This window comes from Medicago sativa, chromosome 7 (assembly GCF_051527215.1).
Source record: "Medicago sativa cultivar Bolivia chromosome 7, Bolivia_mono, whole genome shotgun sequence".
NCBI classification, from domain to species: Eukaryota; Viridiplantae; Streptophyta; class Magnoliopsida; order Fabales; family Fabaceae; genus Medicago; species Medicago sativa.
The window spans coordinates 56,189,513-56,216,577 of record NC_140755.1 but is presented as its reverse complement, the minus strand read 5'-3'; the positions used below and the strand labels follow the sequence as shown (position 1 = coordinate 56,216,577).

The 27,065-nt window shown below is 34.0% G+C and overlaps 2 protein-coding genes, 1 non-coding gene and 1 pseudogene across 6 annotated transcripts; 1 reads left to right on the top strand and 3 right to left on the bottom strand.

Annotated features, from left to right (window-relative positions):
- The first annotated feature begins 498 nt into the window (after window positions 1-498).
- LOC146906938 (acidic leucine-rich nuclear phosphoprotein 32 family B protein) lies at window positions 499-2,179 on the top strand. The gene is given in 2 exon segments (XM_085726122.1): window positions 499-1,165; window positions 1,168-2,179. Coding segments are annotated over 2 exon segments (1,293 nt in total). The 5' UTR covers window positions 499-724; the 3' UTR covers window positions 2,020-2,179.
- Window positions 2,180-4,065: 1,886 nt separating this feature from the next.
- LOC146906935 (cell division cycle 20.2, cofactor of APC complex-like) lies at window positions 4,066-13,089 on the bottom strand. Of its 4 annotated transcripts, XR_015018116.1 has the most exons (6): window positions 12,580-13,089; window positions 11,846-12,115; window positions 10,421-11,596; window positions 6,746-9,304; window positions 4,633-6,645; window positions 4,066-4,544 (listed from the first exon to the last, which is right to left on the bottom strand). XR_015018116.1 is itself a non-coding variant. In XM_085724463.1 (3 exons), the coding sequence occupies exons 1-3, from the start codon at window positions 12,871-12,873 to the stop codon at window positions 10,880-10,882; spliced, it is 1,281 nt and encodes a 426-aa protein (XP_085580589.1). In that variant the 5' UTR covers window positions 12,874-13,089; the 3' UTR covers window positions 9,867-10,879. The 4 variants fall into 4 exon arrangements, 1 of the variants encoding a protein (XP_085580589.1); XR_015018114.1 differs by having other exon boundaries at window positions 4,066-6,645; window positions 6,746-9,332; XR_015018113.1 differs by having other exon boundaries at window positions 4,066-6,645.
- Window positions 6,326-6,408, bottom strand: TRNAS-UGA (transfer RNA serine (anticodon UGA)). Its single transcript has one exon. It is a non-coding gene; the product is annotated as a tRNA-Ser (tRNA).
- On the bottom strand, window positions 9,867-10,510 carry LOC146906936 (uncharacterized; annotated as a pseudogene).
- Window positions 13,090-27,065: the final 13,976 nt, after the last annotated feature.

Below are 27,065 nucleotides of genomic sequence, written 5' to 3'. Positions count from 1 at the left end.
CACTTAAGATCGAGTCATCACATAGCCACCAAAATTTTAACACAATGGATATTTGAATTGCCTCTCTTATATATTAAACATATAGTTCATTTGTATTTTGATGTGAGACTAACGACCAACACTTCATGAACCCAATATAACATGTCTCCTGACTACACTGTCAAACTAGGTTTGTCTCGTGAACACTTATTGAGAAGCGTCGGAAGCAACAATAAGTTAATGATTTGAGGCCAACAAAAAATTGTGATACCACGTCTCAACTAAAAACTTTAAAACCTCTATTATTATTTTTTTTTGACAAATTAAAACCTTTATTATATTTATGACATTTACTTCATTCATATTAATGTGGGTTAAGGCATTCATATGTGATTAATCTTCCTAGCTGTTATTGTAGTGATTGCACAACAAAAAAAGTGGTGGGTATAGTAACATGGTTGTTTGTTGGTTGTTATAGACAAGAAAGAAAGAAGAAAAGTTTCTAAAGCTGCTTTTTCTTCATCACAAATCAATACAATTACAAGTGTTGTTCCTTATTTATTATGATATATAAATATTACACTCTCTTACCAATCTCTTCCCTATATTCACGCCGCACTCACACTTTCTTCTCTTTCCAAAAGCAAAGACAAAAATCATCACAAAATCCATTCATAGTGCTAGTTTTCTACTAAACCAAACCATTTCTTCTATTTCTCTCTTGCTTTTGAGAAAAACAAAAAACATGAGTGAGTTATCTTTCTCAAATGCTTCCAACAAGAACAATGAGTTCTCTAGTAACCTCTTCACTGTCTTGTTCCATTTATGTTTCTCCATATTTTCTCACCCTTTATATTTTTCCTATTTTCTCTTCTTTTCTCCATATATCCTTAAACTCCTATCTTTTCTTTCTCCTTTGTTCATTACCACTACTCTTCTTCTCCTTGTTGCTTTTCTTACTTTCACTCCAAACCTTGTTCATCATAAGGGTAGTAGCAAAAGTACTAGTACTAGTAGTGTTGAGAGTTATGAGTCCAAATGGTGTTTTTTTCTTTCTATTTTGCAAACTTTTCTAGCATGGTTTGAAGCTGATGATAAAGATGAGGAAATTGGTTTGCTTAATGAGTTGGAAGCATATTTGGTTATGTTCCAAGCTTCAATCTTTGAAGTTCATGAGACAAAATCATATCAGTTGAAGATTTTTCGGAAGAGTTTGAAGAAGTAGATGAAGAGTTTTCAGTTGAAGAAAAAGAGGTTTATTGTCAAATGGATGAAGAGAAAAAAGTGAACTTGGATGAAGAAAACAAAGTTGAGAAAGTGGAAGTAGTTGAATCCATTAAGGAAGAAAAAGTGTTAGATGTGAAGAGTTTAGTAACTTTGTTTCAAGAATATGCAGAGTTAGAAAATGTGTCTTGTGAAAAGGAAGAAAAAGAAGTAGTCAAGCCTATATTGGATACTAAATTCAATAAAGTGGAAGAAAGCAAAGAAACACTATGGTCCATTGAAAATGGATCCAAAGTGAAGGGTAATAGAGACATGTATGCAAATAAAGTGAAAGTGAAATCTCAAAGACTAAATGAAGATTTTGGAAGTCCAAAAAGCAATTGGGAGTATGGTGGAAAAGGTATAGGGAATAATGAAGAAGTTTGTTCTAATCTTGGAAGTTTTGGTTCAATGAGAGTGGAAAAAGAATGGAGAAGGACATTGGCTTGCAAGCTTTTTGAGGAAAGACACAACAATGGTGATGGAAGTGAAGGAATGGATATGCTTTGGGAGACATATGAGAAAGAATCAAACAAGGTTGTGAAGAAAAGTAACACAAAGAAAGGGAAGAAATTAAGTGAAGTTGAGTTTAGTGATGATGAGTTAGGGGAAGAGGAGGTAGGAGCTAAGTTATGTTGTTTACAAGCTTTGAAATTCTCAACAGGGAAGATGAATTTAGGAATGGGAAGGCCTAACCTTGTCAAATTCTCCAAAGCTTTGAAAGGTATTGGATGGTTGCATCATGTAGGCAAGAATGGAAAGAAGAATAACCACTAAATTTTTATTTTATTATATGTTTTGTAACTGTTGATTAGACTTAGAAATTGTGTATTTGTTTGGTGATGAGCAGTAAATATTTTGCATGTCAATTATATAATGATGCTTCTGTTGAGAAGTATTTCATTGAATAAGATTATCTGAAAATGTGTTTATGAGTGGTGATCAGTGAGTAGTCCTCACCTTACAAACCGTTTTTGTAGGATTTGGATTTCTTGGCATGTAAATATAGATCTCGACTTTCCGATTTCAAATCAATGGCCGAGATCATTTAATAGTTATTTACTAACTGTATAATATGAACCGTTTGATCTCAAATCAATGTCCGAGGTCGATTACCTCGTGTAATCGCGTGATAATTATACTGCAGAGAGTTTGAGACCTACTTGATAGGTTTAAATTAGACCTAACTCAAATTTTAAGAGTTTCTTCGATTTTACTCCCTCCGTTTCAAAATGAGTGTCGCTTTAGACTTTGGCACACAGATTAAGAAATAGAATGAAATAATCATTGGATATAACGCTTTTACTAAACTGCCCTTACTTTATAAGAAAAAGACAAAATTAAAGTTGCATTGAAAATTGTGTGAGAGAAAAGTTGGAGAGGGTAAAGTTGGAAGAAAAAAATTAAAGTTGTATTGGAAATGTAAAGCGACACTCATTTTGAAACAAATTTTTTTGGCTAAAGCGACACTCATTTTGAAACGGAGGGAGTAATAAAGTAAGGAAGCTTCTTGTATCTGTCATGGGGACACATTCATGCTTCGTCATCCAAGTGTCAAAGTCTGCAGTGAAGACTGAAGACTATGTTTCAAGCAACCAGAGGAATCTTATAAAAACTCTATGTCTCTGCTTCATCATTAGATGAGCTTAATCCTTTGCACTATTAAAAGAAATATCATTATAACATGCATGCTTTTGGTAATAATTAGTTGAGGACCACATGTATGCTACCTCACACATGTTTGGTTCTTGTGTGGGACTGGGAGTTGAAAATTGTGATTGTAACATTATGTTGATTTGAAAAAGAAAGAAATAAATCATAAAACGTGTTCTTTTGTTCTAACAATAACACATCAAATGCAAGAAAACGGTTAAGATGTCTTTTCATTCTATCAGAAAATCTAAAAGATGTGATTACGAGGTTGGATAAGAGCAAAGTAGCATCAAAGTAGTTATTTTGAATTCTGCTGCCAATAAGACGACATCATTTTCAAACCTTACCCAAATTACAACGCTATTTGAGGTACTAATCTTATATAAAATTAATGGGAAAAATTAACTTGTGCCCTTAGGGCACATGTTAAGAAAACCAATTATAAAAGTATAGTATTGAAAATTGTGCATTCAACATTTAAAAAGTTTTAAAATTTATCTTCTTAATACAAAATTTAATTTTCATTTCCTTGTTTAGTTCTTAACTTGTGCCCATCCACAATGGAGACCCTCAACTTTGAGGTCTTAAATGGATCCCACATTGACACATCACTTTTTTATTATTTTTTAATAATAGTACCTAATAGGTACTCAACCACTACAATGGAGATCCTCCAACAAAAGGTCTAAATAGGACCCACCAATAACATTAAAAAACCAAGGTAAATTGCAATTGAAAAGCAATAGTACAATGACATTGATTATTTTAAGCAAAAGTAATGTGGGACCCACTTAAGCATTGAGGTCTTAAGTGAGACCCTGGGTCTTAGAAGACCCCCAAAAAATTTCTCCACAATGGGGGTACCTATTAGGTACCGGGTCTTAAATAGTTAAGACCTTACCATTGTGGATGGTTAAGGGCACAAGTTAGTATGACCCAAAATTAATTTATTTAAAATTATTTTTTGTCACCGCAAAATCAAATACAGACATAAAAGAATGAAGAAAAGAACGTCAAAAACAACCATTAGAACTAGAGCCCTGTGCATTTAGGCCAACACAAGGAGATCAAACCATTGACTCAAGTGCAAAGTGGAATGAATGCAGAAATGTTTATTCATGGAAGATCAGAGAAAATGCAATTGACAATGAGATTATTGAATATTCTTCATTCTGTTGAATCTTTTATATCACCAAGGGTAAAAAGGGGAAGATTACAAAACAACTAAAACTGAAATAAAATATAGTTAATTATGAGATATGAGATAGCTAAGACTAAGTCAAATGGGTTAAATAGTATATTTAACACCCCCCCTCAAGCAGGAATGTATATTAACCATGTTGAGTTTGGAAAGTAGAGTGTGGAAAATACCAAAGGTGCAGAGGTTTTGTTAATAAATATGCAGGTTGGTCTTTTGAAGCGGTTGGCATGAGTTGTAACATTCTGGATAACACCTTGTCGTGAACTATATGGCAATCCATTTCTATGTGTTGTGTGTTTGTGAAAGACCATATTTGCAGCTATGTTCAAAGCTGAAATGCTGTCACAGCAGTATAGAAGCACTTTGGTAGAATGTTCTGTTGAAATCATGTAGAAGATAAAGCAACCATTGAGCCTCAAGTTGCATTAGCCAGTTCTCTATATTATGCCTATGAGGAAGAACGAGAAACTATGAATTGCTTCTTGCTTTTCCATGAAATGAGAGAGCTACTAAGAAAGCAGAATTCAGTGGTTCACCTTCTACTGTATGGAAAAGAGCCCCAGTCAGTCACAAAACCCCTTGAAATGAGGATTGGAAGCATTAGAGACGAAGATGCCTTTGCCTGGGTTGTTCTTCAAGTAATGCAGAATCTGTAAAGCAGCTTTGCGGTGTGTGTCAGTAAATGAAGAGTGGAATTGGCTTAATCTGCAAATAACATATGTCAGAGTTTACATATTAATATTCTGAATACTGAAGAATCAAATGACAGTAGGCCATATTTACAATGAACTTTTAAACTAGGATCCATGGAGGGGAAGATGGTTTAGAAGCCAATAACCCTGCATATTTTAGCCAAGTCAAGGGTGTATTTCCTTTGGCATAAGGAAAATTCTTTCTTGGACGTTACTGCTTCAAGATCTCTTATGCTGAACATGGTATCTAGCAACTGTTTAACACTTGTAATTTGAGTGTTTTATTTTAAAACTCGGTATCCATCTCAAAAACCGACTAGCCCGAGGGGTCCAATCCTACTGTCCACTTGCAGGGGGCCCACTTAAGGAGGCCAGTTTGTAATTTGAGGTAAATTAGTGCCAGGTCATCAATAATTTAAGATGGCAGTAAAACCAATGGAAGTTCAGTAAAATTGCAGTAAAAAGTGGATATCAGATATATTTGGACTGAATATAATTCAAACTTAAAAGTGTTGAATTCAATTCAGTATTCCCCTGTCTACCAAATTCTTTTATGGTTAAAACAAATTTCATTTCTAACTTCTCTTTTTAATTCAACTACCACTACTTGATTTACATTGACTTATGACTCTCGATTCAACTCTAATTGACTAATTAGACATAGGGAACTGAGTCCTTAAGTAACTTAATTCCATATTCCTAGCCAAATTTAAAATAAAAACAAAAGGAGACAATCTTTCTACAGATTTGCTTAGCTTTGCTAATTAAATTCAATCAATAACCAAAACCCAAGATGCAAATCCAAAATCCTAAATAATTATTTGCGCAACTCTACTACCAATGCCTCTTTTAAACTACTACTATATTATATTTACATTACCAATGTTGGAACTTTAAAATTTGTAAGGCACGTGCAGGCCTTTTCTATTGTACTAATTTTCATTTAATATTATATTACCAATTGGAACTTAGAGAATTGGACTTGGAGTACATGGTTGGTGTTTCATTCATTTACACCACCAACGTCAACTGCTTTCTCCAATCCATTGTTATCTATACAGTCTTTTACCCCCTCACTCTTTCCACCACCAACTTCTTTCAACATTTTTGTGCGGCAACTGCAAGCACTCTCCTCCTCACTAACGACCTTGCATGGTTCAACATCTTCCTCTTCTAAGTGCACTAAACATCTTCCTCTTCTAAGTGCATTAAACTGTTGCATTTTACCATCAGTTGCAGAAGACTTCATATGGTCCTTCAAGGTTTTAGTTGAACCAAAAAATGAAAAAAAAAAAAAAAAAAAGTAAATACGTGCGGGCTCGGGCTGGCCCGTTAGCCCGGGAGCCCGTATAGGGCCGGGCTCGGGCTCAATTATTCCGGCCCATATTTAAACCGGGCTTTTTAGCCCGGCCCTAAAAAGCCCGTTACCCGGTCGGGCCGGGCCGCCCGTTTTGACAGCTCTACATGTACGGTAGAAATCCTAACTTTTTTTAAAACAAAAGTTTCTGCCGCTAGGCCATTTTGAATATTGTAAAAACGTCGACAGCAGGGTTCGAACCTGCGCGGGCGAAGCCCAACAGATTTCAAGTCTGTCTCCTTAAACCACTCGGACATATCGACTGATTTTGTAGAAATCCTAACATGGTTCACAGTTAATTCTCCAAAACTTATGTAACTTCACCAAGCTATTAACATGTACAATGGCGTTTCCTATAATTTCATGACTGAACCAAACAAATTCCATGCACTAACTTATAAAACAACTCATTATTCATTCATAATGACAATAAGAGGGAGAAAGTGTTCAAGAGAAGAGCTTATCAAAAAGTCTATAATGCCGTGCTATTTTGATTACTCCTGCAAAAAGGGATCATAGGTTAAAATTAAGAGTCAATTCACATCAAACCAGCTCAAAAAAGTATTTGTTTATATTTAGAAAATAAAATACATCCATTACCTCCAATAACATGTTGACTAGAATAATATGTATGTATGGTGCTGCTGAAAAGAGATGGAAGAGGTCATCATCATCAAACCTGACAATTTTCTTTATCCTCGTTGTAACATGAGGTGCCTTTCCAAAGTTACTCACAGATGAATATTTGGATCTCTTATGGGATCCAAATCCGGTAAGAGATCCAGATTAGAGGAAGGTTATTTTGGGACTCTGAATGAAATATTGCTCCCACTCACACATATACATGATTCTGAGGTTGTAGAGATGTTCAATCCCACTCACACTAAGCTGCATATTATGTCCTAAAAAATTTATGACACATCGGAATAAGAATAACAATATGGTGATAGGAAACAGCGATGAAAAGTTACTTGAAGTTCAATCAAGAAACTTAAATGGCTATTTGGTTTCATCATTTTGCATTTTCATTTTCAACAGCTAACCGGACCCCTCTTCGATACATTTTCAACAGCTAACCGGACCCCTCGTCGATACATTTTCAACAGCTAGAAGGACCCCTCTTCGATAATTTGCGGTAAGGAACACCATTCTTAAAATCAAAAGTGAGACGGTCCACCCCAACTTGCATCTTTTTACAACATTCTTCAAATTTATATAATACAAATTTTACAATATCGCAATAAAAGATATATATTTTTCACACACACACACACACACTATATATAGACACAAAGGAGGGATCAAGTTAAACAAATGTAGAATATATTTGTATCTTAATGGCGGCATATGTGATGGTCTTTCAATAAAATATTAGATATAGTTTGACATTCAGAAGATAAAAAACGCAGATTGGTAATATCTTTACAAGCACTGGATGCAAATTCAGCAGCAACCTTGAGAAGTTGTGGTATGTGAGGATCATTGAGATTGGGGATGCCATCTAGTAGCGAGTTGGCAAAGTTGTAGATTAGATGTGTCTATCAATTTAAGGAGTATATTTCAGTTAGTTAAAGAGCTGGTTCAACAAGTTATAGTTATAACCAATTTTGTAATTTTCAGTCATTCCCTACTAATGACCGTTACTCAGGTATATAAGCGTTATAATATATATCTTTAATCATTAATCAAGTTAAGTTCAATTGTGCAACTCACTCCAATAGACAGAAAACACAAACAAAAAAACACAATTAGAAATACAACTGCTCTATAAGTTATACTGACATGAGGATATGCCCTTTTTCTTACCACATAACAACGATATGTAAACGAGATTACAAGGTTGAATCAACAACAACATGAAAAATGATGGAAGACTCGGGACGGATCTACTTGCGATGTGACAAGTGCTAGCTTATTTTTATGAGGGGGTGAAATATAAATAGTTTTTTTATAGGTAAAATGAATTTCATTGAAAGAGAATCGTAAGGAAAAATAACAAAGCTTGCATTTTAACAAAACCAAGAAAAATGGTAAACTAACTCAAATAACTAATATAAGGCTTAAACAAAATTTCAAACATTAGCTTTATACATGCAACATGCCAAAACAAAAGCCGAAAGTAATACAAGTATAAGCTTAAAGCATAGCAAATTATTATAAATTCAAGTTTATTATGAGACTGATAGCTCACATTGTTAAGTAATTGAAATATTTAAAACGATTTAGATTCACTAACATTAGGTTTTTAGTTAACATTTAGTCAAACCCACTACTATTACAGACTTTAGACCCCTTCTTCACATACTAAGGAGTTGATGGTTTCAGCAAGCTAGCCACATGCTTGAAAACAATGGTTGGTGCACGTAGATATGAGTGTCTCAAAAAATGCTACTGAATCCAGGAAAAACTGCACTCTGCTTATTATACCATAATAGAAATAGACATTTGTTCAAAGATAAATCCAACTTCATCCTATCTATTCACTTATTTTCTAAGCCAACAAGTTTATTACTCAGAATCAAGAATTTAGCACAAGAGCTGAAACATAAGAGACAGCAAATTACTATAGTGAACAGCAGCTTATTCAAAAAAAACTATATTGAACAGCAGTGTAGTCAGGGTTAAGTGCCGGTTCGTAGGATCGTATGACCTTACATGCCACGGCACCTCAACCGTGCTTCGACTTAACACTAGTTCGTTTTTGCTCTGTTTTTCTCTGTTTTCTTCAAACAAAAGAAGTAGTGGGCTGGTTTCCTCTGTTTTTCCTTGGTTTAATCTGTTTTCTCTCAACTCTATCAATAGCATACTGATCCTACTTACGAATCGTGTTACGACCCTAGAGTTTACGATCTTTCACCAGCCTACCGATAGTACATAAAAACTCGACCCTGACTACATTGGTGAACAGAACACAAACAACAAACGTCTAAAGGCTGAAAACACAACAACCAACACCACTACCATGACAGATGTATATAACGGAATACAGATAAATATCAACCATCCATGCATGCATTGAAAAGCAAAAAGGGATCAAAATCACACCTTTCGTGGTCTCAAGGTTACAAGAGCTGGAGACAGCTGTAGGATGATGAGCTGGAGGCAAGTGCTCCTCTAGCGATGGCTTGAAAAATCAATGTTTGAGCTCACTGAATCTACCTTTTTATATTTTGTTAAGAAGGGTGTTCTTCTTATTGTGTTAGGGAGAGTGGTATAAATGTACAACAACCAACAGAAAAAGAATATTCAGTCAATCAATGTAATGTATACAACAAAGAATATTCAGTCAATCAATGTGATCTATGCAACAGAAGAAGAAGAAAATGATACGAAAGGTGGAAAGAAAAAAAAAACAATACAGGCCATTGGCTTGTTCTTTGATAAATGATCCCACTTTCAATTAGAAAAAAAGTTGCAACTTTTACCCAAAAATATGATAAGAGTCATAACACAGGACTGCTAGTGAGGTCCCTGAAATTCCTTGCATTTAAGCTAATTGTGATTCCCACAAAAAAAAGACACCGTAAAGGAACATTACCATGAACACAATGAACACCCTGAAGGTTGTGCATCACAATTAACCTAAATACAGATAAATGTAAAGACTTCAAATTCAAGCTCATTAAATCCATTTACTTTACTTATACAACAAGCCAATTTGCAGATGTGAGCCTTTTCCCAAAACATAAAAAACAGAAAGATAAAAAATAAAAGTGAAAAATAAAAAAATCAAATTATATCCATTAATTCCAAGTCATGTGTGTATGAACATTTGTATGTATACATTTGCTTAGTGTATAAACGTATGTATCTTCCCATAAAAAAAAATAAAAAAAGTCTATATACATTTGCGTACCTATAAAAACTAGAACGGGGATAGGGAGACCATTAAAAACAATTAAACAATTTCTATCTAATACAAAACTAAGGGTATGGTAGTACTATCAAAAAAACCAAAGGGTAGGACTACCAAAAAGGGTAGGACTACCAAGTAAACCAAAGGGTGGGATTATCATTTATATACTGCAACTCGGTTCGCACCAGTTACACAACTCTTCATCTTCAATGGATAGGGTTGATAACAAGGCCAGGGAAGACATCATCAGGGTCGTGTATGAGGATTATTCTCAACAATAAAAGGGTCGTCACACTTATCACTATTTGTGCTAAGTATCTCACCTTCACATTATCACATACCACATAGATTTCGTTGCAACATGGTCGTTCGGACAAGAGGTGGTTGATCTATAATATGGTTAGAAGCATCAAGGATACAATATGAATAGCACAATACCATGAAGCTGCATCAACTATGGCTTTTGAACTTAAGATTAAGGGTCCCTTTCTTGAGCTGAAAGCAACCATGATGAATATCACTTCTTAACCAAAGAGAGAAAGATTGATATGAGACTGAAATGGATGTATGACTCAAGCATATGCTGCCACCATGGGTTCCTCCAACCATTTTCCGGTTAAAAGGTGTCCACCAGGACCAATCTCGATTGATCCGACTTCTCGCCAAGCAGAAAAACTTTACATTTAAAAGCAGAAAATGTCAGGTCAGGAGCAAGTTTAACCTTAGAGAAATAACAAGTTGTTTGCAAAATTAGGTTAACACAAAGTCACAAACAACAAGATGGTTGCAAGTTCGCTTAGGATGGCAGTTCTAGAGACGAACTGAATTTTCTCGGCTGGAGCAGAACAATAAATCTTGGTCTTTTGCATCAATCATCTTCAACGGATACGGTTGAAATTAGCAAAGGGCTCATGATTTGTCTTTGGTGTTGCTTTTGGGGTTCCAAAGACATTCCAAAATCTCAGTCTCTCATCCGCGGCTGCAGTAGCCACGGTACACCCATCTGGACTCTGTGTCATGTACAACACCCTCGAGGTGTGACCGTTAAGCTCAGCCATCTTCACCATGGAAGGATACTTCCAAAGGGTAAGCTGGTTCTTAGTCAAACCATGTGAGCTAAGAAGCTCGCGCTCGTTTTTGTTCCAGAGCAAAGCGCATACCTCTGATCCCGTGTCAACAGAATCCAAGCGTGCACCCGTGCACATGTTCCACAGCTTAATACATTGATCACCTTCACCTCCACCAGAAGCTAACAAATCACTCTGAAACGGACACCAAGCCAGCGCCTTGACAGCAGCTGTGTGTTCCTCAAACTTATGAAGCCAACGGGTAGTCCGTGAACTTGAAGAAACCGCAGACCTATCCCATATGTGAACAACATTATCGCTTCCACCACTCGCCAATTTTTTTCCATCAAGCGACCACTTGAGGCCACAAACCTCATCAGTATGTCCCCTGTACGAATTGATGTGAGATCTCACTCTAACGTCGTTATTTACTATTTTACCATTCATTCCTCCTGTTGTGAGAATATGACTGTTGTTCCAAGCCAGTGAACTCACTCCGGCTCTGTGTCCACTCTTCAATGTGGTTAGCTGCAGACACCAAAATGAAACCACACAAACATGAGAATATTAGATAACAATTTCAAGTTTGAAACAATACAAAGAAGGAATGGTTAAAGGGCAATATTTGTTAGGTGTTGAATCATTAACTTGATTATGTAACAGGGATGTACACTCACTTCTTATAATGATAGAAACTAAAAACGCATTATTCACATGTTCAGAATGATGAATATAAAGAACACAAACATAACCTAAAGATCAAACAATGTTACTTACCTGTTTATTAGCAATGGTATCCCACACTTGGACAAGCGAACTGTCCAAACCAACGGCTAATCTACTTCCATCAGGACACCAGCTAACACTTGTGACGGGACCATCTTCCTCATCCACACTAACAAGTTCTGCAGTGGATTTATTTGAAGCATTCCAAAGATAAACATCATTTTCAAGGGCAATACTAAGGACATTGCGGCAACCCCAGTCTAATAAATTCAAACAGAAATCGTCTAAAATATCTGGTACATCCAATTTTCTCTCTGAAGTCTGCAAAATCAATCATTTTCACAAACACATAAGAAAACTTGCAAAGACTACACTTTTAATGAAGAACTTGCAAAATCAGTCATTTTTCACAAAAACTCAACTTTTAATGAACAAGTTGCATGCTAAAACTAAACTTTTAACTATGAAGCACGGACACTCCTCAGATTAGCCGTGTCCCAGTGTTGGACATGTGTCATGTCCGACACCAACACATATAATTAATTACACTGAATTATATGATTTTCTCAAATTATTAGCGGTGTTGGCATTGACAGTGTAACAAAGTTTACACATGCATTCAAGATATGTTGCCACGTCAATTAACAAAACAGGATAAGTCGTGTTTTTTATTCATTTAATGAAGTGTGAGTAAAAACATTGGATTGGATGCATGTGTAAAACTTTGTTGCACAGTCATTAGTGTTGGTGTAAAGAAATTAAACTAAAAAACTAAATATATATACCTGAGGAATATGTCTAGGTGGTTTTGAGGGTTTGGCTTGAGGAGAGGAAGGAGATTGTATAGGTTTTAGTGGTTTGTTGCGAAATGCGAGAATGCGCGAGGGAAGATCAGCGGCTTCAGCAAGTTTTTGGCGGTAGAGTACACTATACTCAGATGAATTCTCTTTTCTATTACGCTCGCTGTTCTTCATTGTTACCATGGTGATTGCGTAGCCGAAATCCATTGCCGATCTACATGGTATGAACCTATCGAAATTCTCTTGGTTTCTACGACGGAGAGGGTGTCGCGATTCCATAATCTGCACAGAAAGAAACAAACACAGAAAAAGAAAATTAATGTTGAACAAAAATAGTAGAAAACGAAGAAGAAGAATAAAGAAAATAATGTTGAAGAAAAATTGAAATTAGGGTTTAGGGTTTCAGCGAGAAAGAAATAGAATGCGTCGATCGATGAGAGAGAGAGAATTGAGAAAAGTAGAGAGAAGAAGAATAGCAGTGTGTGTGATGAGAGTGAGTGAATGAAGTGGGCTGGCGCGTATATTTATATGTTTCTGTGGATTTCCTACCAAAACCTAATTCGTTGTTCTTTTTTTTTTTTTTTGACAAGTAATTCGTTGTTCTTGTTTATATGTTTTTAACGGTAGTAAGTTTATTAAACTTATTTAACCCTAAAATCTATCTTCTTTTACATAAATTGATAATAAATATTGGTAAGGGTTGTTTGAGGGGTACAAAATCCAACCCAATCTTGTACCCCGTCTATTTGAATGCAATGGGTTGGATCAAATCTGACCAAAAAAAGAAAACAGGAACAAAAACAGAGGGACATAGCTAACACATAGACGGGTTCGAGTTAACTCTTAAATTACCCTTTATGTCCCAAGTTAGTTTAAATATTTATCGTACCTGATCAGAAGGTGACTACCGATGCAGCTTTGTACGGTGGTTGAACGATGGTGGAACGTGTCAGTTGATAACTGGAACGGCGGGGGTGTGTACCTGCAGACACCCCGACACTCAAGTCAGTATGAGACCAGAATGAGGGGGTTCAGAGAGATAGAAGATTCTAACTTTGGGAACTGCTAAGATCCCTTTTATATAGAGGTGAGTGTTTGCAGACCCGTTGTCTAACACACGTGTGCTCGGCGGTTACGAATTCGTAGGAAATGTAATCGCCGAGGAGATACTCGTGGGAGTCATGATGGTGAACGTTATTGTTCATTTGAACATGTATCGTTTGCTTTGAGCACCCTCTCGTAGGGAGGAGGTGTGTTTTAAGTAATTTTCCAAATGCGGATTTGGGCTTTGTTTTGTATCGGATCTAAGTAATTGAGTCTAAATGATTTGCTGAGTCTCAAACAAGTACTCTCTCCGTCCCTATATCTAAACACCCATTTGACTTTATTTTTGTCCTTAAATGTAAACCTCTTTTCAAATTACTAGATGCATTTATTATTTTTTTCCTAAACATACCCTTAATTAATACTACTAACTTGTCTTGAAATTTGAAATATCAAATTTAATAAACATACAAACAAAGGACAATTTGGTAATATTATCACACAAAACAGACACATTAATTACACTGACAACTTTTCTTAAGAAATGTGAAAAATGCAAAGAGGGTTACATTAAGGAACGGAGGGAGTATATTTTATGACACGTGACACATACTTTTTTTATTGGAAACATGACACATACTAAGTCTCTAACTCTCACACTTTAAGCTAATAGAAACCAAGTGGAATATTATGCTAGTGAAAATATGTGATTCATGGAATTATGGTGTTGTCCTATGATTAAAAAGATCGTTGATTAATTATTTTGTTCAAAAACAAAATTTATTTATGGGTCATGTTAACTTGTGTCCTAAGGGCACATGTTAAGCAATTTTAAAATAGAAATATTTCATTAATATTTGTGCATTCAACTAATTAAAAGTCAACAAATTAAATGCAATACACGAATTCCAATAAAAAGTTTCTACATTTGACTCATTAACTTGTGCCTTGAGGGCACAAGTTAACATTTCCCTTTATTTATTAGTTACTTGTCTTGGGACCAACTCAATCTTGTTTTGGTATTGTCACATCTTTATTAAAATCATACCTCATCGGATTTAGCCCAGGGTAGGTCTAAAAATTGATCCAAACTACTCTTAAGACTCGGTTCTAATCATATACAACCCCGATCTAACCTTGTCCGTTGTACAATCCTACAAGTCGGGTCATTGAATCCATTAGGTGTATTTTACAAGACATCCAAACTTTACACGAAATTCTACAACTTAAAATTTTGACACTTGAATTAAATTGAAATAAGTTTAGATCAATATAGTGCTTTACAAATCCAATAGTAAGTTTCAAAGTTTGTTTTTGAAAGTTTAAAAATAAAATAAATTTTAAATTACATAACCTTTTTTTTTAAACAGAACTTAAATTTTCCAATATACTTTCTTCTCTATCTCAAATAAAATTCTACTAAATCACTACTTTCTTCTCTATTTCAAATAAAATTCTACCAAATCACATAAGTCCCACTTATATTTAATGAGATCTATATATCACTTTCAACTAACATGACAATGTGTAAAAAAAAAGTGTGTTACTATTATAATTCAAAAGGTTTCTTTACTTTAAAATATATAGGTGAGCTAGGTTTTGATGCTCTCAAGAATGAGTAGTGGGAATTTAATTCGCGTATTTATAAGAATATAAAGTAAAATTATTTCTTATCGATTAGACCATCCAACCAATATTTGTCGGGTATTAGGCCATCTCCACTGGAGTTTTTCTATTTAAGTTTATAAGTGGGTCACACATATACACATATTTTATTTTTAAAATTTTTGATATTAATACCTTCTAATAAGCATCCAATTCATCTAACTAAGCACCTAAAACAAATTACCAATAACCATATATATCATTATATTTTTTAAGGGGTAAATATCATTATATATTTTAACAAAATTCATTTCTTTTAAACAATCTATTAAATGTAGGGCCTTAAATCAATATAATTAGCCCGTTACTTTATGCATAAAAAATAAAGAATTCTGCTCTTCTCCCAACAAGTTTTGTTCACTCCTAACTGAACTTTCAAAAATGCCCCTGCGTGATTTAATTCACACGTGAGTTAACTCACGCTGGTTTTGTTTTCACTTATTCACAATGTTTCAATGTTCGGGCATGAGTGTATGGTGTTGCTTCCACTTATAACATGGTTTTGCGTTGCATTTGCTTATATTCAAGGTAGAATAATGTTTCATCATTACCTGCAAAAGCTATCTTCCACCGCCAATTTTGCCACTGTTAGCAGGTCCATCATGAATGTTATAATGATGGATGTTGAATGGTGCGCAAACCAATGGTTAGCTAAGTGCATATGCTGTGTTGAATTGGCAACTAACATGAATATATTTTATGATGTTGTGATAATAAATCTTTCTAACAAATTCTAACAAATGTGATTACTTGCACTAAGCTGCAATCTAGAAGTTCAGTTGGATGTCATCAAGGTAAAGCAAACATATTTACTTTACTTTAATCACGCATAGCCAGCAATACTTATTCTTAGAAATCATGGTTGAGCCTAAAACAACCCCACAAAACCGGCTCATGAGGTGAGGATTGGCCCCACTTATAAACACGACCATCACCTATCTGATGTGGGACTCTTAACACACCCCTTCACGACCAGCACTATTGGGCTTGGTTCGTTGACAAAAATGGTGGGTGGCCTGATAGCGGAAACCTGATAGCAGGTGGGCCAATGGATCTTGGAGATGCTCTGATATCATCTTAAATCATGGTTGGGTCTAAACAACCCCACAAAATCGGCTTGTGAGGTGATGATTACCTCCACTTATAAACACGTTGTCAGACAATCACCTATCTGATGTGGGACTCTTAACACTTATCACACAGGTCATGTTATTGTTATACTTCTATGTTGAAGCTTATTGTTGTAAACTCACGAAGCTACACGTAAACAAATTTTTTCTAAGTGATGACAAACGAAGCTACACGTAAATCATAATACTAGCTTTCATTTATCCAAATTCCATAAACTCATGCTCCAAAACATTGTAAATATGCAAAAACAAAACCTACGTGAGTTAACTCACGTAGGTGTTAATTCCAGCGTGAGTTAAGTCACGTAAGTATTTAACACATGCGTGACTTAACTCACGTAGGAGCATTTTCGAAAGTTCAGTTGGGAGCGAGCAAAACTTGTTGAGAGAAGAGCAGAATTCAAAAATAAAATAAAATTTAGCCACTTGCTTACCCCAATTTGACCCAGCCTATAAACAACTCGACAACAACGTAGGAAAAGAAACGCATTTTGGGAGTCGACGGGCAACCAGAAATAGCAGTAACGGAAATGAAACTAAGCGAGTGACGGTGGGAAAGTGGAGTCCTGAATACCGGAGATTGCAGGTTCAAGTTCAATGGAATGTCAGTAGATTAAAGAATATGCAAAAATTTGTATTGTCATATTTAATGTAAATCTTGGAATATGTATTGTATTTTAAAAGTGATGTGAAAAATGTGTGTGTCATAAGCAATATTTATAGACACAGTTATTCATAATTGAGACAAAGCTATAAATAATATAAAAATAAAAAATATGATGTAATAAACCCAAAATGATGAAATATGATTGGCTCACGACATAATAATGACACATGTTAAAATATCATTGGATGAAAGAAAAAAACAACTCACGTGTTCAGACACTACAAAGCTAAGGCATTCACACTTTTCAGTTGCAAATGTTTTTAAGTGTCAGTTAAAGCAAAATCTTTTATTATTTTCTGATTGTGGTAATAAAGTTGGATTTATTTTGTTGATTTAGCATGATCATTCCATAATGTTGTTGATTTAGTCACTAATAGGGTTCTATAACCGGTTGACCAAATAAAATTGTAGCAAAATCCTTTATTACGTTTTTGTAAAAAAAAACTATATGATACAATTTAAAAATAAAAAATAAGATGCAATATGATGGGTTCACAAACACAATAACGACACATGTTAAACTGTCATTGGATTGAAAAATAAGATTTACACGTTAAAGACATCGTCTAAAATAATTTCCCTTTTTAATTTCTTAGGGACATCGACTAATAAAAATAAATTAAAATATGATGCAAATATATATAAACATGTAGTATGATTGGATTAATATATAAAATTGACACACGTTACATTAATTATAACTGGTTTAAATATTAAAAGGTGATAATCTCATAAAATTGGATTGGTTAATATAATATGTAAAATTATAGTTAAAAAAATAGTTCTTAAAAAAAAGTTAAAAAAATAGGTACGCTAAATTGACAAAAAAAAAACCTTTTTTTTTCAACCTCTATAATTAAATACTCCTTAGAATTTTAGCATATTACATTTTGGTTTGTATATGAAATAAAACATTAAATGCATCTTTCAACAATTTAGCATATTATATTTTGGTTTGTATATGAAATAAAACATTAAATGCATCTTTCAACATTTTAGCATATTACATTTTGGTTTGTATATGAAATAAAACATTAAATGCATCTTTCAACATTTTGGTGTGTATATTCTTTCAAAAAAAAACATTTTATTAGCATATTATATTTTGGTTTGTATATGAAATAAAACATTAAATGCATCTTTCAACATTTTAGCATATTACATTTTGGTTTGTATATGAAATAACATTTTGGTTTGTATATGAAATAAAACATTAAATGCATCTTTCAACATTTTGGTGTGTATATTCTTTCAAAAAAAACATTTTAGTGTTTATATGAAATAAAACATTAAATGCACCTTTCATTGGAGGACTAATTACGTGTAGAAATCAGTCTCCATCAGACAATTACTTCAAATATGATGAAGCGAAAGTTTGTTCCATTAATTTCATAATCGCGTTTAGAGTGACTATGAACGTATCCATTGCCTACTTGCTTTCGAAGGATGCGCCGGCTAATGGATGTTTCTGAAAAACAGCGGATTCTACGAAAGTGTGGCGATTGCAGTTGGCCGTGGGTTTAACATTAACTATGTGATGCATCTTCTTTGTCTGGGATTAGACATCTCAGACAAAGACATTCCTACCCCCACAGCTACTGAAGTCCCTCATTCTCATGAAACCCATAAACTTACCTTGTTGACATGTTATCTTTCTCTTGGAACTATGGTCATTGTTCTGCTTGCTTGGTATTTTTATTGGTGTTTTGATAGAACTCAGGTTTGTTTTATTAACTTGAATCAAATTTATTTAATTGTTAATTTCTATTGGAATTGCAATTCAAACTGCTGAATCTTTGCTTTGGTTTGTTTATGTATGTGTAGAAGGTTGATATTGAAAATCAACATCAATCTAAGGTTTGTCATCTAATCCTTTGTTTGTCTTTGAATGAAGTTGATTTAATATTCAAATTTGGTTTTGGTTTGTTTGTTACTGTGCATCAAAATTTGGATTGTTTATTACTTTTTTTTCCCACTATCATACTCTTATTTATTGAATTTCATCAAACTTAACTACTCCACTAACTACAATTAATAATGATATATTAGTAAATGATATTGATTTTACCATTGAAATCAACACAATTAATTGATTTTACCGTTGAAGCAATGGTAAAATCAATACTTGATGGTACATTAGTAAATGATATTGTATTTCATTTACTAATATACCATTATTAATTGTGTTGATTCATGGTGGTGAGACAGAGACTCATTTTGCTTGACATGTACTTGTGTCTTTGGAAATTAGTATATCTGAGGTCAGACATCTATTGGTTTGTTTGTCTTTGAATGAAGTTGAATTAATATTCAAATTTGGTTTTGGTTTGTTTGTTACTGTGTATCAAAATTTGGTTTGTTTATTACTTTTTTTTCCCACTATCATAGTCTTATTTATTGAATTTCATCAAACTTAACTACTCCACTCACTACAATTAATAATGATATATTAGTAAATGATATTGATTTTACCATTGAAATCAACACAATTAATTGACTCCTCTTATGTCAATTTTAAATCACATACAATCCAAAATCTAACATTATAAACAATAAAAATTGAATTGATTTTTGAAATAAGAACCAATGAAAAGTTTGGAATAAGAGCCATGGAAAGTAATTCTAAAATAAGAGAATAGATAACAGTGCAACAAACAAAGAAAATAAGGGTTTAGAGAAGACTTTCGAAAATTTGTATTGTATTTTAAAAGTGATGTGAAAAATGTGTGTGTCATAAGCAATATTTATAGACAAAGCTATTCATAATTGAGACAAAGCTATAAATAATATAAAAATAAAAAATATGATGTAATAAACCCAAAACGATGAAATATGATTGGCTCACGACATAATGGATGAAAAAAAACTCACGTGTTCAGACACTACAAAGCTAAGGCATTCACACTTTTCAGTTGCAAATGTTTTTAAGTGTCAGTTAAAGCAAAATCCTTTATTATTTTCTGATTGTGGTAATAAAGTTGGATTTATTTTGTTGATTTAGCATGATTATTCCATTATGTTGTTGATTTAGTCACTAATAGGGTTCTATAACCTGTTGACCAAATAATATTGTAGCAAAATCCTTTATTACGTTTTTGTAAAAAAAAAACTATATGATACAATATAAAAATAAAAAATAAGATGCAATATGATGGGTTCACAAACACAATAACGACACATGTTAAACTGTCATTGGATTGAAAAATAAGATTTACACGTTAAAGACATCGTCTAAAATAATTTCCCTTTTTAATTTCTTAGGGACATTGACTAATCAAAATAAATTAAAATATGATGCAAATATATATAAACATGTAGTATGATTGGATTAATATATAAAATTGACACACGTTACATTAAGTATAACTGGTTTAAATAATAAAAGGTGATAATCTCATAAAATTGGATTGGTTAATATAATATGTAAAATTATAGTTAAAAAAATAGTTCTTAAAAAAAGTTAAAAAAATAGGTACGCTATATTGACAAAAAAACTTTTTTTTTCAACCTCTATAATTAAATACTCCTTAGAATTTTAGCATATTACATTTTGGTTTGTATATGAAATAAAACATTAAATGCATCTTTCAACATTTTAGCATATTATATTTTGGTATGTATATGAAATAAAACATTAAATGCATCTTTCAATATTTTAGCATATTACATTTTCGTTTAGCATATTATATTTTGGTATGTATATGAAATAAAACATTAAATGCATCTTTCAATATTTTAGCATATTACATTTTCGTTTGTATATGAAATAAAACATTAAATGCATCTTTCAACATTTTGCTGTGTATATTCTTTCAAAAAAAACATTTTAGTGTGTATATGAAATAAAACATTAAATGCACCTTTCATTGGAGGACTAATTACGTGTAGAAATCAGTCTCAATCAGACAATTACTTCAAATATTATTAAGTGAAAGTTTGTTCCATTAATTTCATAATCGCGTTTAGAGTGACTATGAACGTATCCATTCCCTACTTGCTTTCGAAGGATGCGCCGGCAAAAGGGATGTTTCTGAAAAATAGCGGATTCTACGAAAGTGTGGCGATTGCAGTTGGCCATGGGTTTAACATTAACTATGTGATGCATCTTCTTTGTCTAGGATTAGACATCTCAGACAAAGACATTCCTACCCCCGCAGCTACTGAAGTCCCTCATTCTCATGAAACCCATAAACTTACCTTGTTGACACGTTATCTTTCTCTTGGAACTTTGGTCATTGTTCTGCTTGCTTGGTATTTTTATTGGTGTTTTGATAGAACTCAGGTTTGTTTTATTAACTTGAATCAAATTTATTTAATTGTTAATTTCTACTGGAATTGCAATTCAAACTGCTGAATCTTTGCTTTGGTTTGTTTGTGTATGTGTAGGAGGTTGATATTGAGAATCAACATCAATCTAAGGTTAGTCATCTAATCCTTTGTTTGTCTTTGAATGAAGTTGATTTAATATTCAAATTTGGTTTTGGTTTGTTTGTTACTGTGTATCAAAATTTGGTTTGTTTATTACTTTTTTCCCACTATCATACTCTTATTTATTGAATTTCATCAAACTTAACTACTTCACTAACTACAATTAATAATGATATATTAGTAAATGATATTGATTTTACCATTGAAATCAACATAATTAATTGATTCCTCTTATGTCAATTTTCAATCACATACAATCCAAAATCTAACATTATAAACAATAAAAATTGAATTGATTTTTGAAATAAGAACCAATGAAAAGTTTGGAATAAGAGCCATGGAAAGTAATTTTAAAATAAGAGAATAGATATCAGTGCAACAAACAAAGAAAATAAGGGTTTAGAGAAGACTTTCGAAAATTTGTATTGTATTTTAAAAGTGATGTGAAAAATGTGTGTGTCATAAGCAATATTTATAGACAAAGCTATTCATAATTGAGACAAAGCTATAAATAATATAAAAATAAAAAATATGATGTAATAAACCCAAAACGATGAAATATGATTGGCTCACGACATAATAATGACACATGTTAAAATATCATTGGATGAAGAAAAAAAACAACTCACGTGTTCAGACACTACAAAGCTAAGGCATTCACACTTTTCAGTTGCAAATGTTTTTAAGTGTCAGTTAAAGCAAAATCCTTTATTATTTTCTGATTGTGGTAATAAAGTTGGATTTATTTTGTTGATTTAGCGTGATTATATTCCATTATGTTGTTGATTTAGTCACTAATAGGGTTCTATAACCGGTTGACCAAATAAAATTGTAGCAAAATCCTTTATTACGTTTTTGTAAAAAAAAAATTATGATACAATATAAAAATAAAAAATAAGATGCAATACGATAGGTTCACAAACACAATAACGACACATGTTAAACTGTCATTGGATTGAAAAATAAGATTTACACGTTAAAGACATCGTCTAAAATAATTTCCCTTTTTAATTTCTTAGGGACATCGACTAATAAAAATAAATTAAAATATGATGCAAATATATATAAACATGTAGTATGATTTGATTAATATATAAAATCGACACACGATACATTAATTATAACTTGTTTAAATAATAAAAGGTGATAATCTCATAAAATAGGATTGGTTAATATAATATGTAAAAATATACTTAAAAAAATAGTTCTAAAAAAAAGTTAAAAAAATAGGTACGCTAAATTGACAAAAAAAAACCTTTTTTTTCAACCTCTATAATTAAATACTCCTTAGAATTTTAGCATATTACATTTTGGTTTGTATATGAAATAAAACATTAAATGCATCTTTCAATATTTTAGCATATTATATTTTGGTTTGTATATGAAATAAAACATTAAATGCATCTTTCAACATTTTAGCATATTACATTTTGGTTTGTATATGAAATAAAACATTAAATGCATCTTTCCACATTTTGATGTGTATATTCTTTCAAAAAAAACATTTTAGTGTGTATATGAAATAAAACATTAAATGCACCTTTTATTGGAGGACTGATTATGTGTAGAAATCAGTCTCAATCAGACAATTACTTCAAATATGATGAAGTGAAAGTTTGTTCCTTTAATTTCATAATCGCTTTTAGAGTGACTATGAACGTATCCATTGCCTACTTACTTTCGAAGGATGCGCCGGCTAAAGGGATGTTTCTTGAAAACAGCGGATTCTACGAAAGTGTGGCTATTGCAGTTGGCCATGGGTTTAACATTAACTATGTGATGCATCTTCTTTGTCTGAGATTAGACATCTCAGACAAAGACATTCCTACCCCCGCAGCTACTGAAGTCGCTCATTCTCATGAAACCCATAAACTTACCTTGTTGACACGTTATCTTTCTCTTGGAACTTTGGTCATTGTTCTGCTTGCTTGGTATTTTTATTGGTGTTTTGATAGAACTCAGGTTTGTTTTATGAACTTGAATCAAATTTATTTAATTGTTAATTTCTACTGGAATTGCAATTCAAACTGCTGAATTTTTGCTTTGTTTTGTTTGTGTATGTGTAGGAGGTTGATATTGAGAATCAACATCAATCTAAGGTTAGTCATCTAATCCTTTGTTTGTCTTTGAATGAAGTTGATTTAATATTCAAATTTGGTTTTGGTTTGTTTGTTACTGTGTATCAAAAGGTCAAAATTCATGGTGGTGAGACAGAGACTCATTCTGCTTGACCTGTACTTGTGTCTTTGGAAATTAGTATATCTGAGGTTAGTCGTCTATTGGTTTGTTTGTCTTTGAATGAAGTTGATTTAATATTCAACTTTGGTTTTGGTTTGTTTGTTACTGTGTATCAAAAGGTCAAAATTCATGGTGGTGAAACTCATTCTGCTTGACCTGTACTTGTGTCTTTGGAAATTGGTATAAATGCATGACTTTTGGTTCTTTGAGAATGTATATCCTTATTTTTGAAACCGAAATGCTACTTTTTTTTCTCTCTATAAAACAAGGTTTTAATTTTGGTATCCAGTATGGCTAAAGGTTGGATGAGGGGGTGATTGTTAATATTTGTATTGGGATGGTCATCTGCTGGAGTAGTGATTGGACCATGGTGAGGTTTCAATAGAGAGCAATGGAAGACAGGGTGGATTTTGGAATGGGAGGGTAAATCAAGTTTGAATGCTACCAGTCCGAATTGATCCACTATTTTATAAGGACCATAAAAGCGTTTTTAGAGTTTGGAGTAAGTGGAACTAGTGATAGATTGTTGGCGGTAGGGTCGTAGTTTGACATAAACCAAGTCACCAACAGAGAAGTTGTGATTCCGGCGTTTTTGGTCAGCATAAAACTTCATACGTTCCTGTGCCTTTTTGAGTTTGCGTTGGAGGATTGTGAGGGTCTGTGTGCGTGTTGAGAGTTTCCACTTGTGAAGAACCAAGTAAGTATTGGGAATGGAGGGTGGTGGTTTGCCGCAGGTAACTTCAAAAGGTGATAGGCATGTGGTGGAGTGTGTTGATGTGTTGAATGACAATTCAGCAAGAGTGAGGAATTGATGCCAATTGCACGGCTTGGAATGGACAAAGGAACGAAGGTATTGTTCCAAGACTCGGTTGAGAACTTCAGTTTGCCCATCCGTTTCCGGGTGATAAGATGTACTCATCCGTAGTTGGGTGCCGCATAACTTGAACAATTCGCACCAGAAACGGCTGATGAAGATGGGGTCACGATCTGAAACCAAGCCGCGGGGGAGGCCGTGATATTTGCAGATGATGTCAAGGAACAAACTGGCCACTTTGAAGGCGGTGAAGCTAGTGGGAAGAGCTCCGAAGTGTGCTCCTTTGGAGAACCTGTCAACAACTACAAGAATGACTGTGAAATCATGGGAATGGGGTAGGCCTGTGATGAAGTCAAGGGAGAGGTCTTCCCAGATTGCAATAGGTATAGGTAGGGGTTGAAAGAAACCAGCTGGGCGTTTGGTTTCATATTTGGTGGCTTGACAAGGGAGGCATTGGGACACAATTTTTGACATCTTCACGCATACCGTTCCAATAGAAATTTTCGCAGAGGCGTATGTATGTTTTTTGAAAGCCCATGTGGCCGCTTATAGGGGAGTTGTGGAATTCATTGAGGAGTTTTATTTTGTATGGGTTGGATGTGTGAAGCCAGATTTTGTTTTTGTAAAAGATTAAACCTTGGTACGTTTTGTATTCGGGGAAATTGGTGGGGGTTTTATTGAATCTGGGTTAAAAGGGATGTAAACTCTGTTGTGTTATTGAGCTGTGTGCGTAAGTCATCAAGGAAAACGAAGTGAGGCATGGTGAGGGTAAGACACTGGTTCTCGTTTTCTATCCTTGATAAGGCATCAACAACAACATTGGATTTTCCAGTTTTGTACAAAATTTTAAAATCAAAGCCAAGGAGTTTAGAAAGATATACCTGCTGCTCCGGAGTCTAGATGACTTGAGAAATGAGTTCTTTGAGACTTTTGTGGTCCGTGTGTATGGTGAAAGGGTGTCCTAAGAGGTATTGTCGCCATTTTTTAACGGCGGTAGTAATAGCATGTAATTCTCTTACATAGGTGGAGGAACGGAGGAGGCGGGGGCATAATTGTTTACTGAAAAAGGCGATGGGTTTGTTGTTTTGCATCAGGACGGCGCCCATGGCTTTTCCAGAAGCGTCTGTTTCGAGGTCAAATGGAATGGAGAAATTGGGAATGGTTAGGATTGAGGCTGTTGTCATAGCTTGTTTGAGTGTGTTAAAAGCGGTTTGGGATTACACCATCAACTCTACTTTTTTGTTTTTGAAACCGAAATGCTACTTTTTTTTCTCTATAAACAAGGTTTGGTGTATTAATTAATTTTACACATGGAAAGTGTTCAGGAATTAGGATTACCTGAGTGACACCTAGCTCAAATTTATAAATATAGGTCTGAACCTTTTCAACATGCTTGATCTGTAGCAACGAAGATAGAGGATCTTCATAAGCATCTCTGAAACGAGCAGTAACGTCAGTGACAAATTGATGCTTTAATAGAACCATAAAGGTCAGTAGAGGCAGAGTTGAGCATCATAGGAAGTAGTTCAGCACCTTCTCTTCTAGAAAGAGCATTCGCAGCTAAATTATGAGCACCCTCTTTGTAATGGATCTCAAAATCAAACCCCATAAGTTTAGCTACCCAAGCCTGCTGAAAAGAAGTATTTAACCTTTGTTCTAAAATGTGTTTAATACTTCTTTAGTCAGTTTTGATAATGAATGGGGCATGAGCTAAATAAGCACCCATTTCTGAACTGCATAAACAATTGCCAACAACTCGCGCTCATATACTGATAAGGATCGGAACAAAAGGAATTAAAATTAAAGGAACAAAATGTATATATAATTTATATAGATAATTTGGGATATAATACTCGGTAACCACTGGCAGAACTGATATTGTTTGGCTTTAAGGGTTGCGTCCTTTCTCCACCAGTTGTACCTTCTTCGGTTGCCCTTCTTGGCCCCACTGGATGTGTCTCTACACCAATGGTCATGCCTCTTTGAGTCGCATCTCTTAACCCTGCACCCCTTGGGGTGGGTCGTGACTGTTAGCTGACTTGCATCCCTTGGGTGTTGAGTGCCCTGTTGCTGGTGGTTCACTCGCTGCCTTCGGGTGTAAACCTTGGTGATGGGTGGCCTACGCTTATCATATACTAACATGGCCTGTTGTTTAGGGCCAAGGGCTTTGCTGATATAAGCTATAGGGTGATGGTCCTGCATCAGCACAACTCCTATCCCTTTCTTTGAAGCATCTGTTTCAACAATAAATTTCTTTGAAAAATCAGGTAAACTTAATAGAGGAGCAGATACTAAAGCTTGCTTCAACCGTGTAAAAGCTTTGGTAGAATCACGTGAGATGCTATTAGAGTGATTTAATATAAAGTGCATTTTAATAAGAGATTATTAAACTTAAAACATTGAATGCACGATTTTCAAAATTAAGTTTTTATATTTGGTTTCTCAATTTGTGTCTTGAGTGCACAAGGTAGCATTTCCCTAAATA

Coding starts and splice junctions, on each gene's coding strand:
- LOC146906935 (XM_085724463.1), bottom strand. CDS start 12,873: ATGGAATCGCGACACCCTCTCCGTCGTAGAAACCAAGAGAATTTCGAT. Junction 12,116..12,579: donor CACCTAGACATATTCCTCAG/GTATATATATTT, acceptor TTGATTTTGCAG/ACTTCAGAGAGAAAATTGGA. Junction 11,597..11,845: donor ATACCATTGCTAATAAACAG/GTAAGTAACATT, acceptor TGGTGTCTGCAG/CTAACCACATTGAAGAGTGG.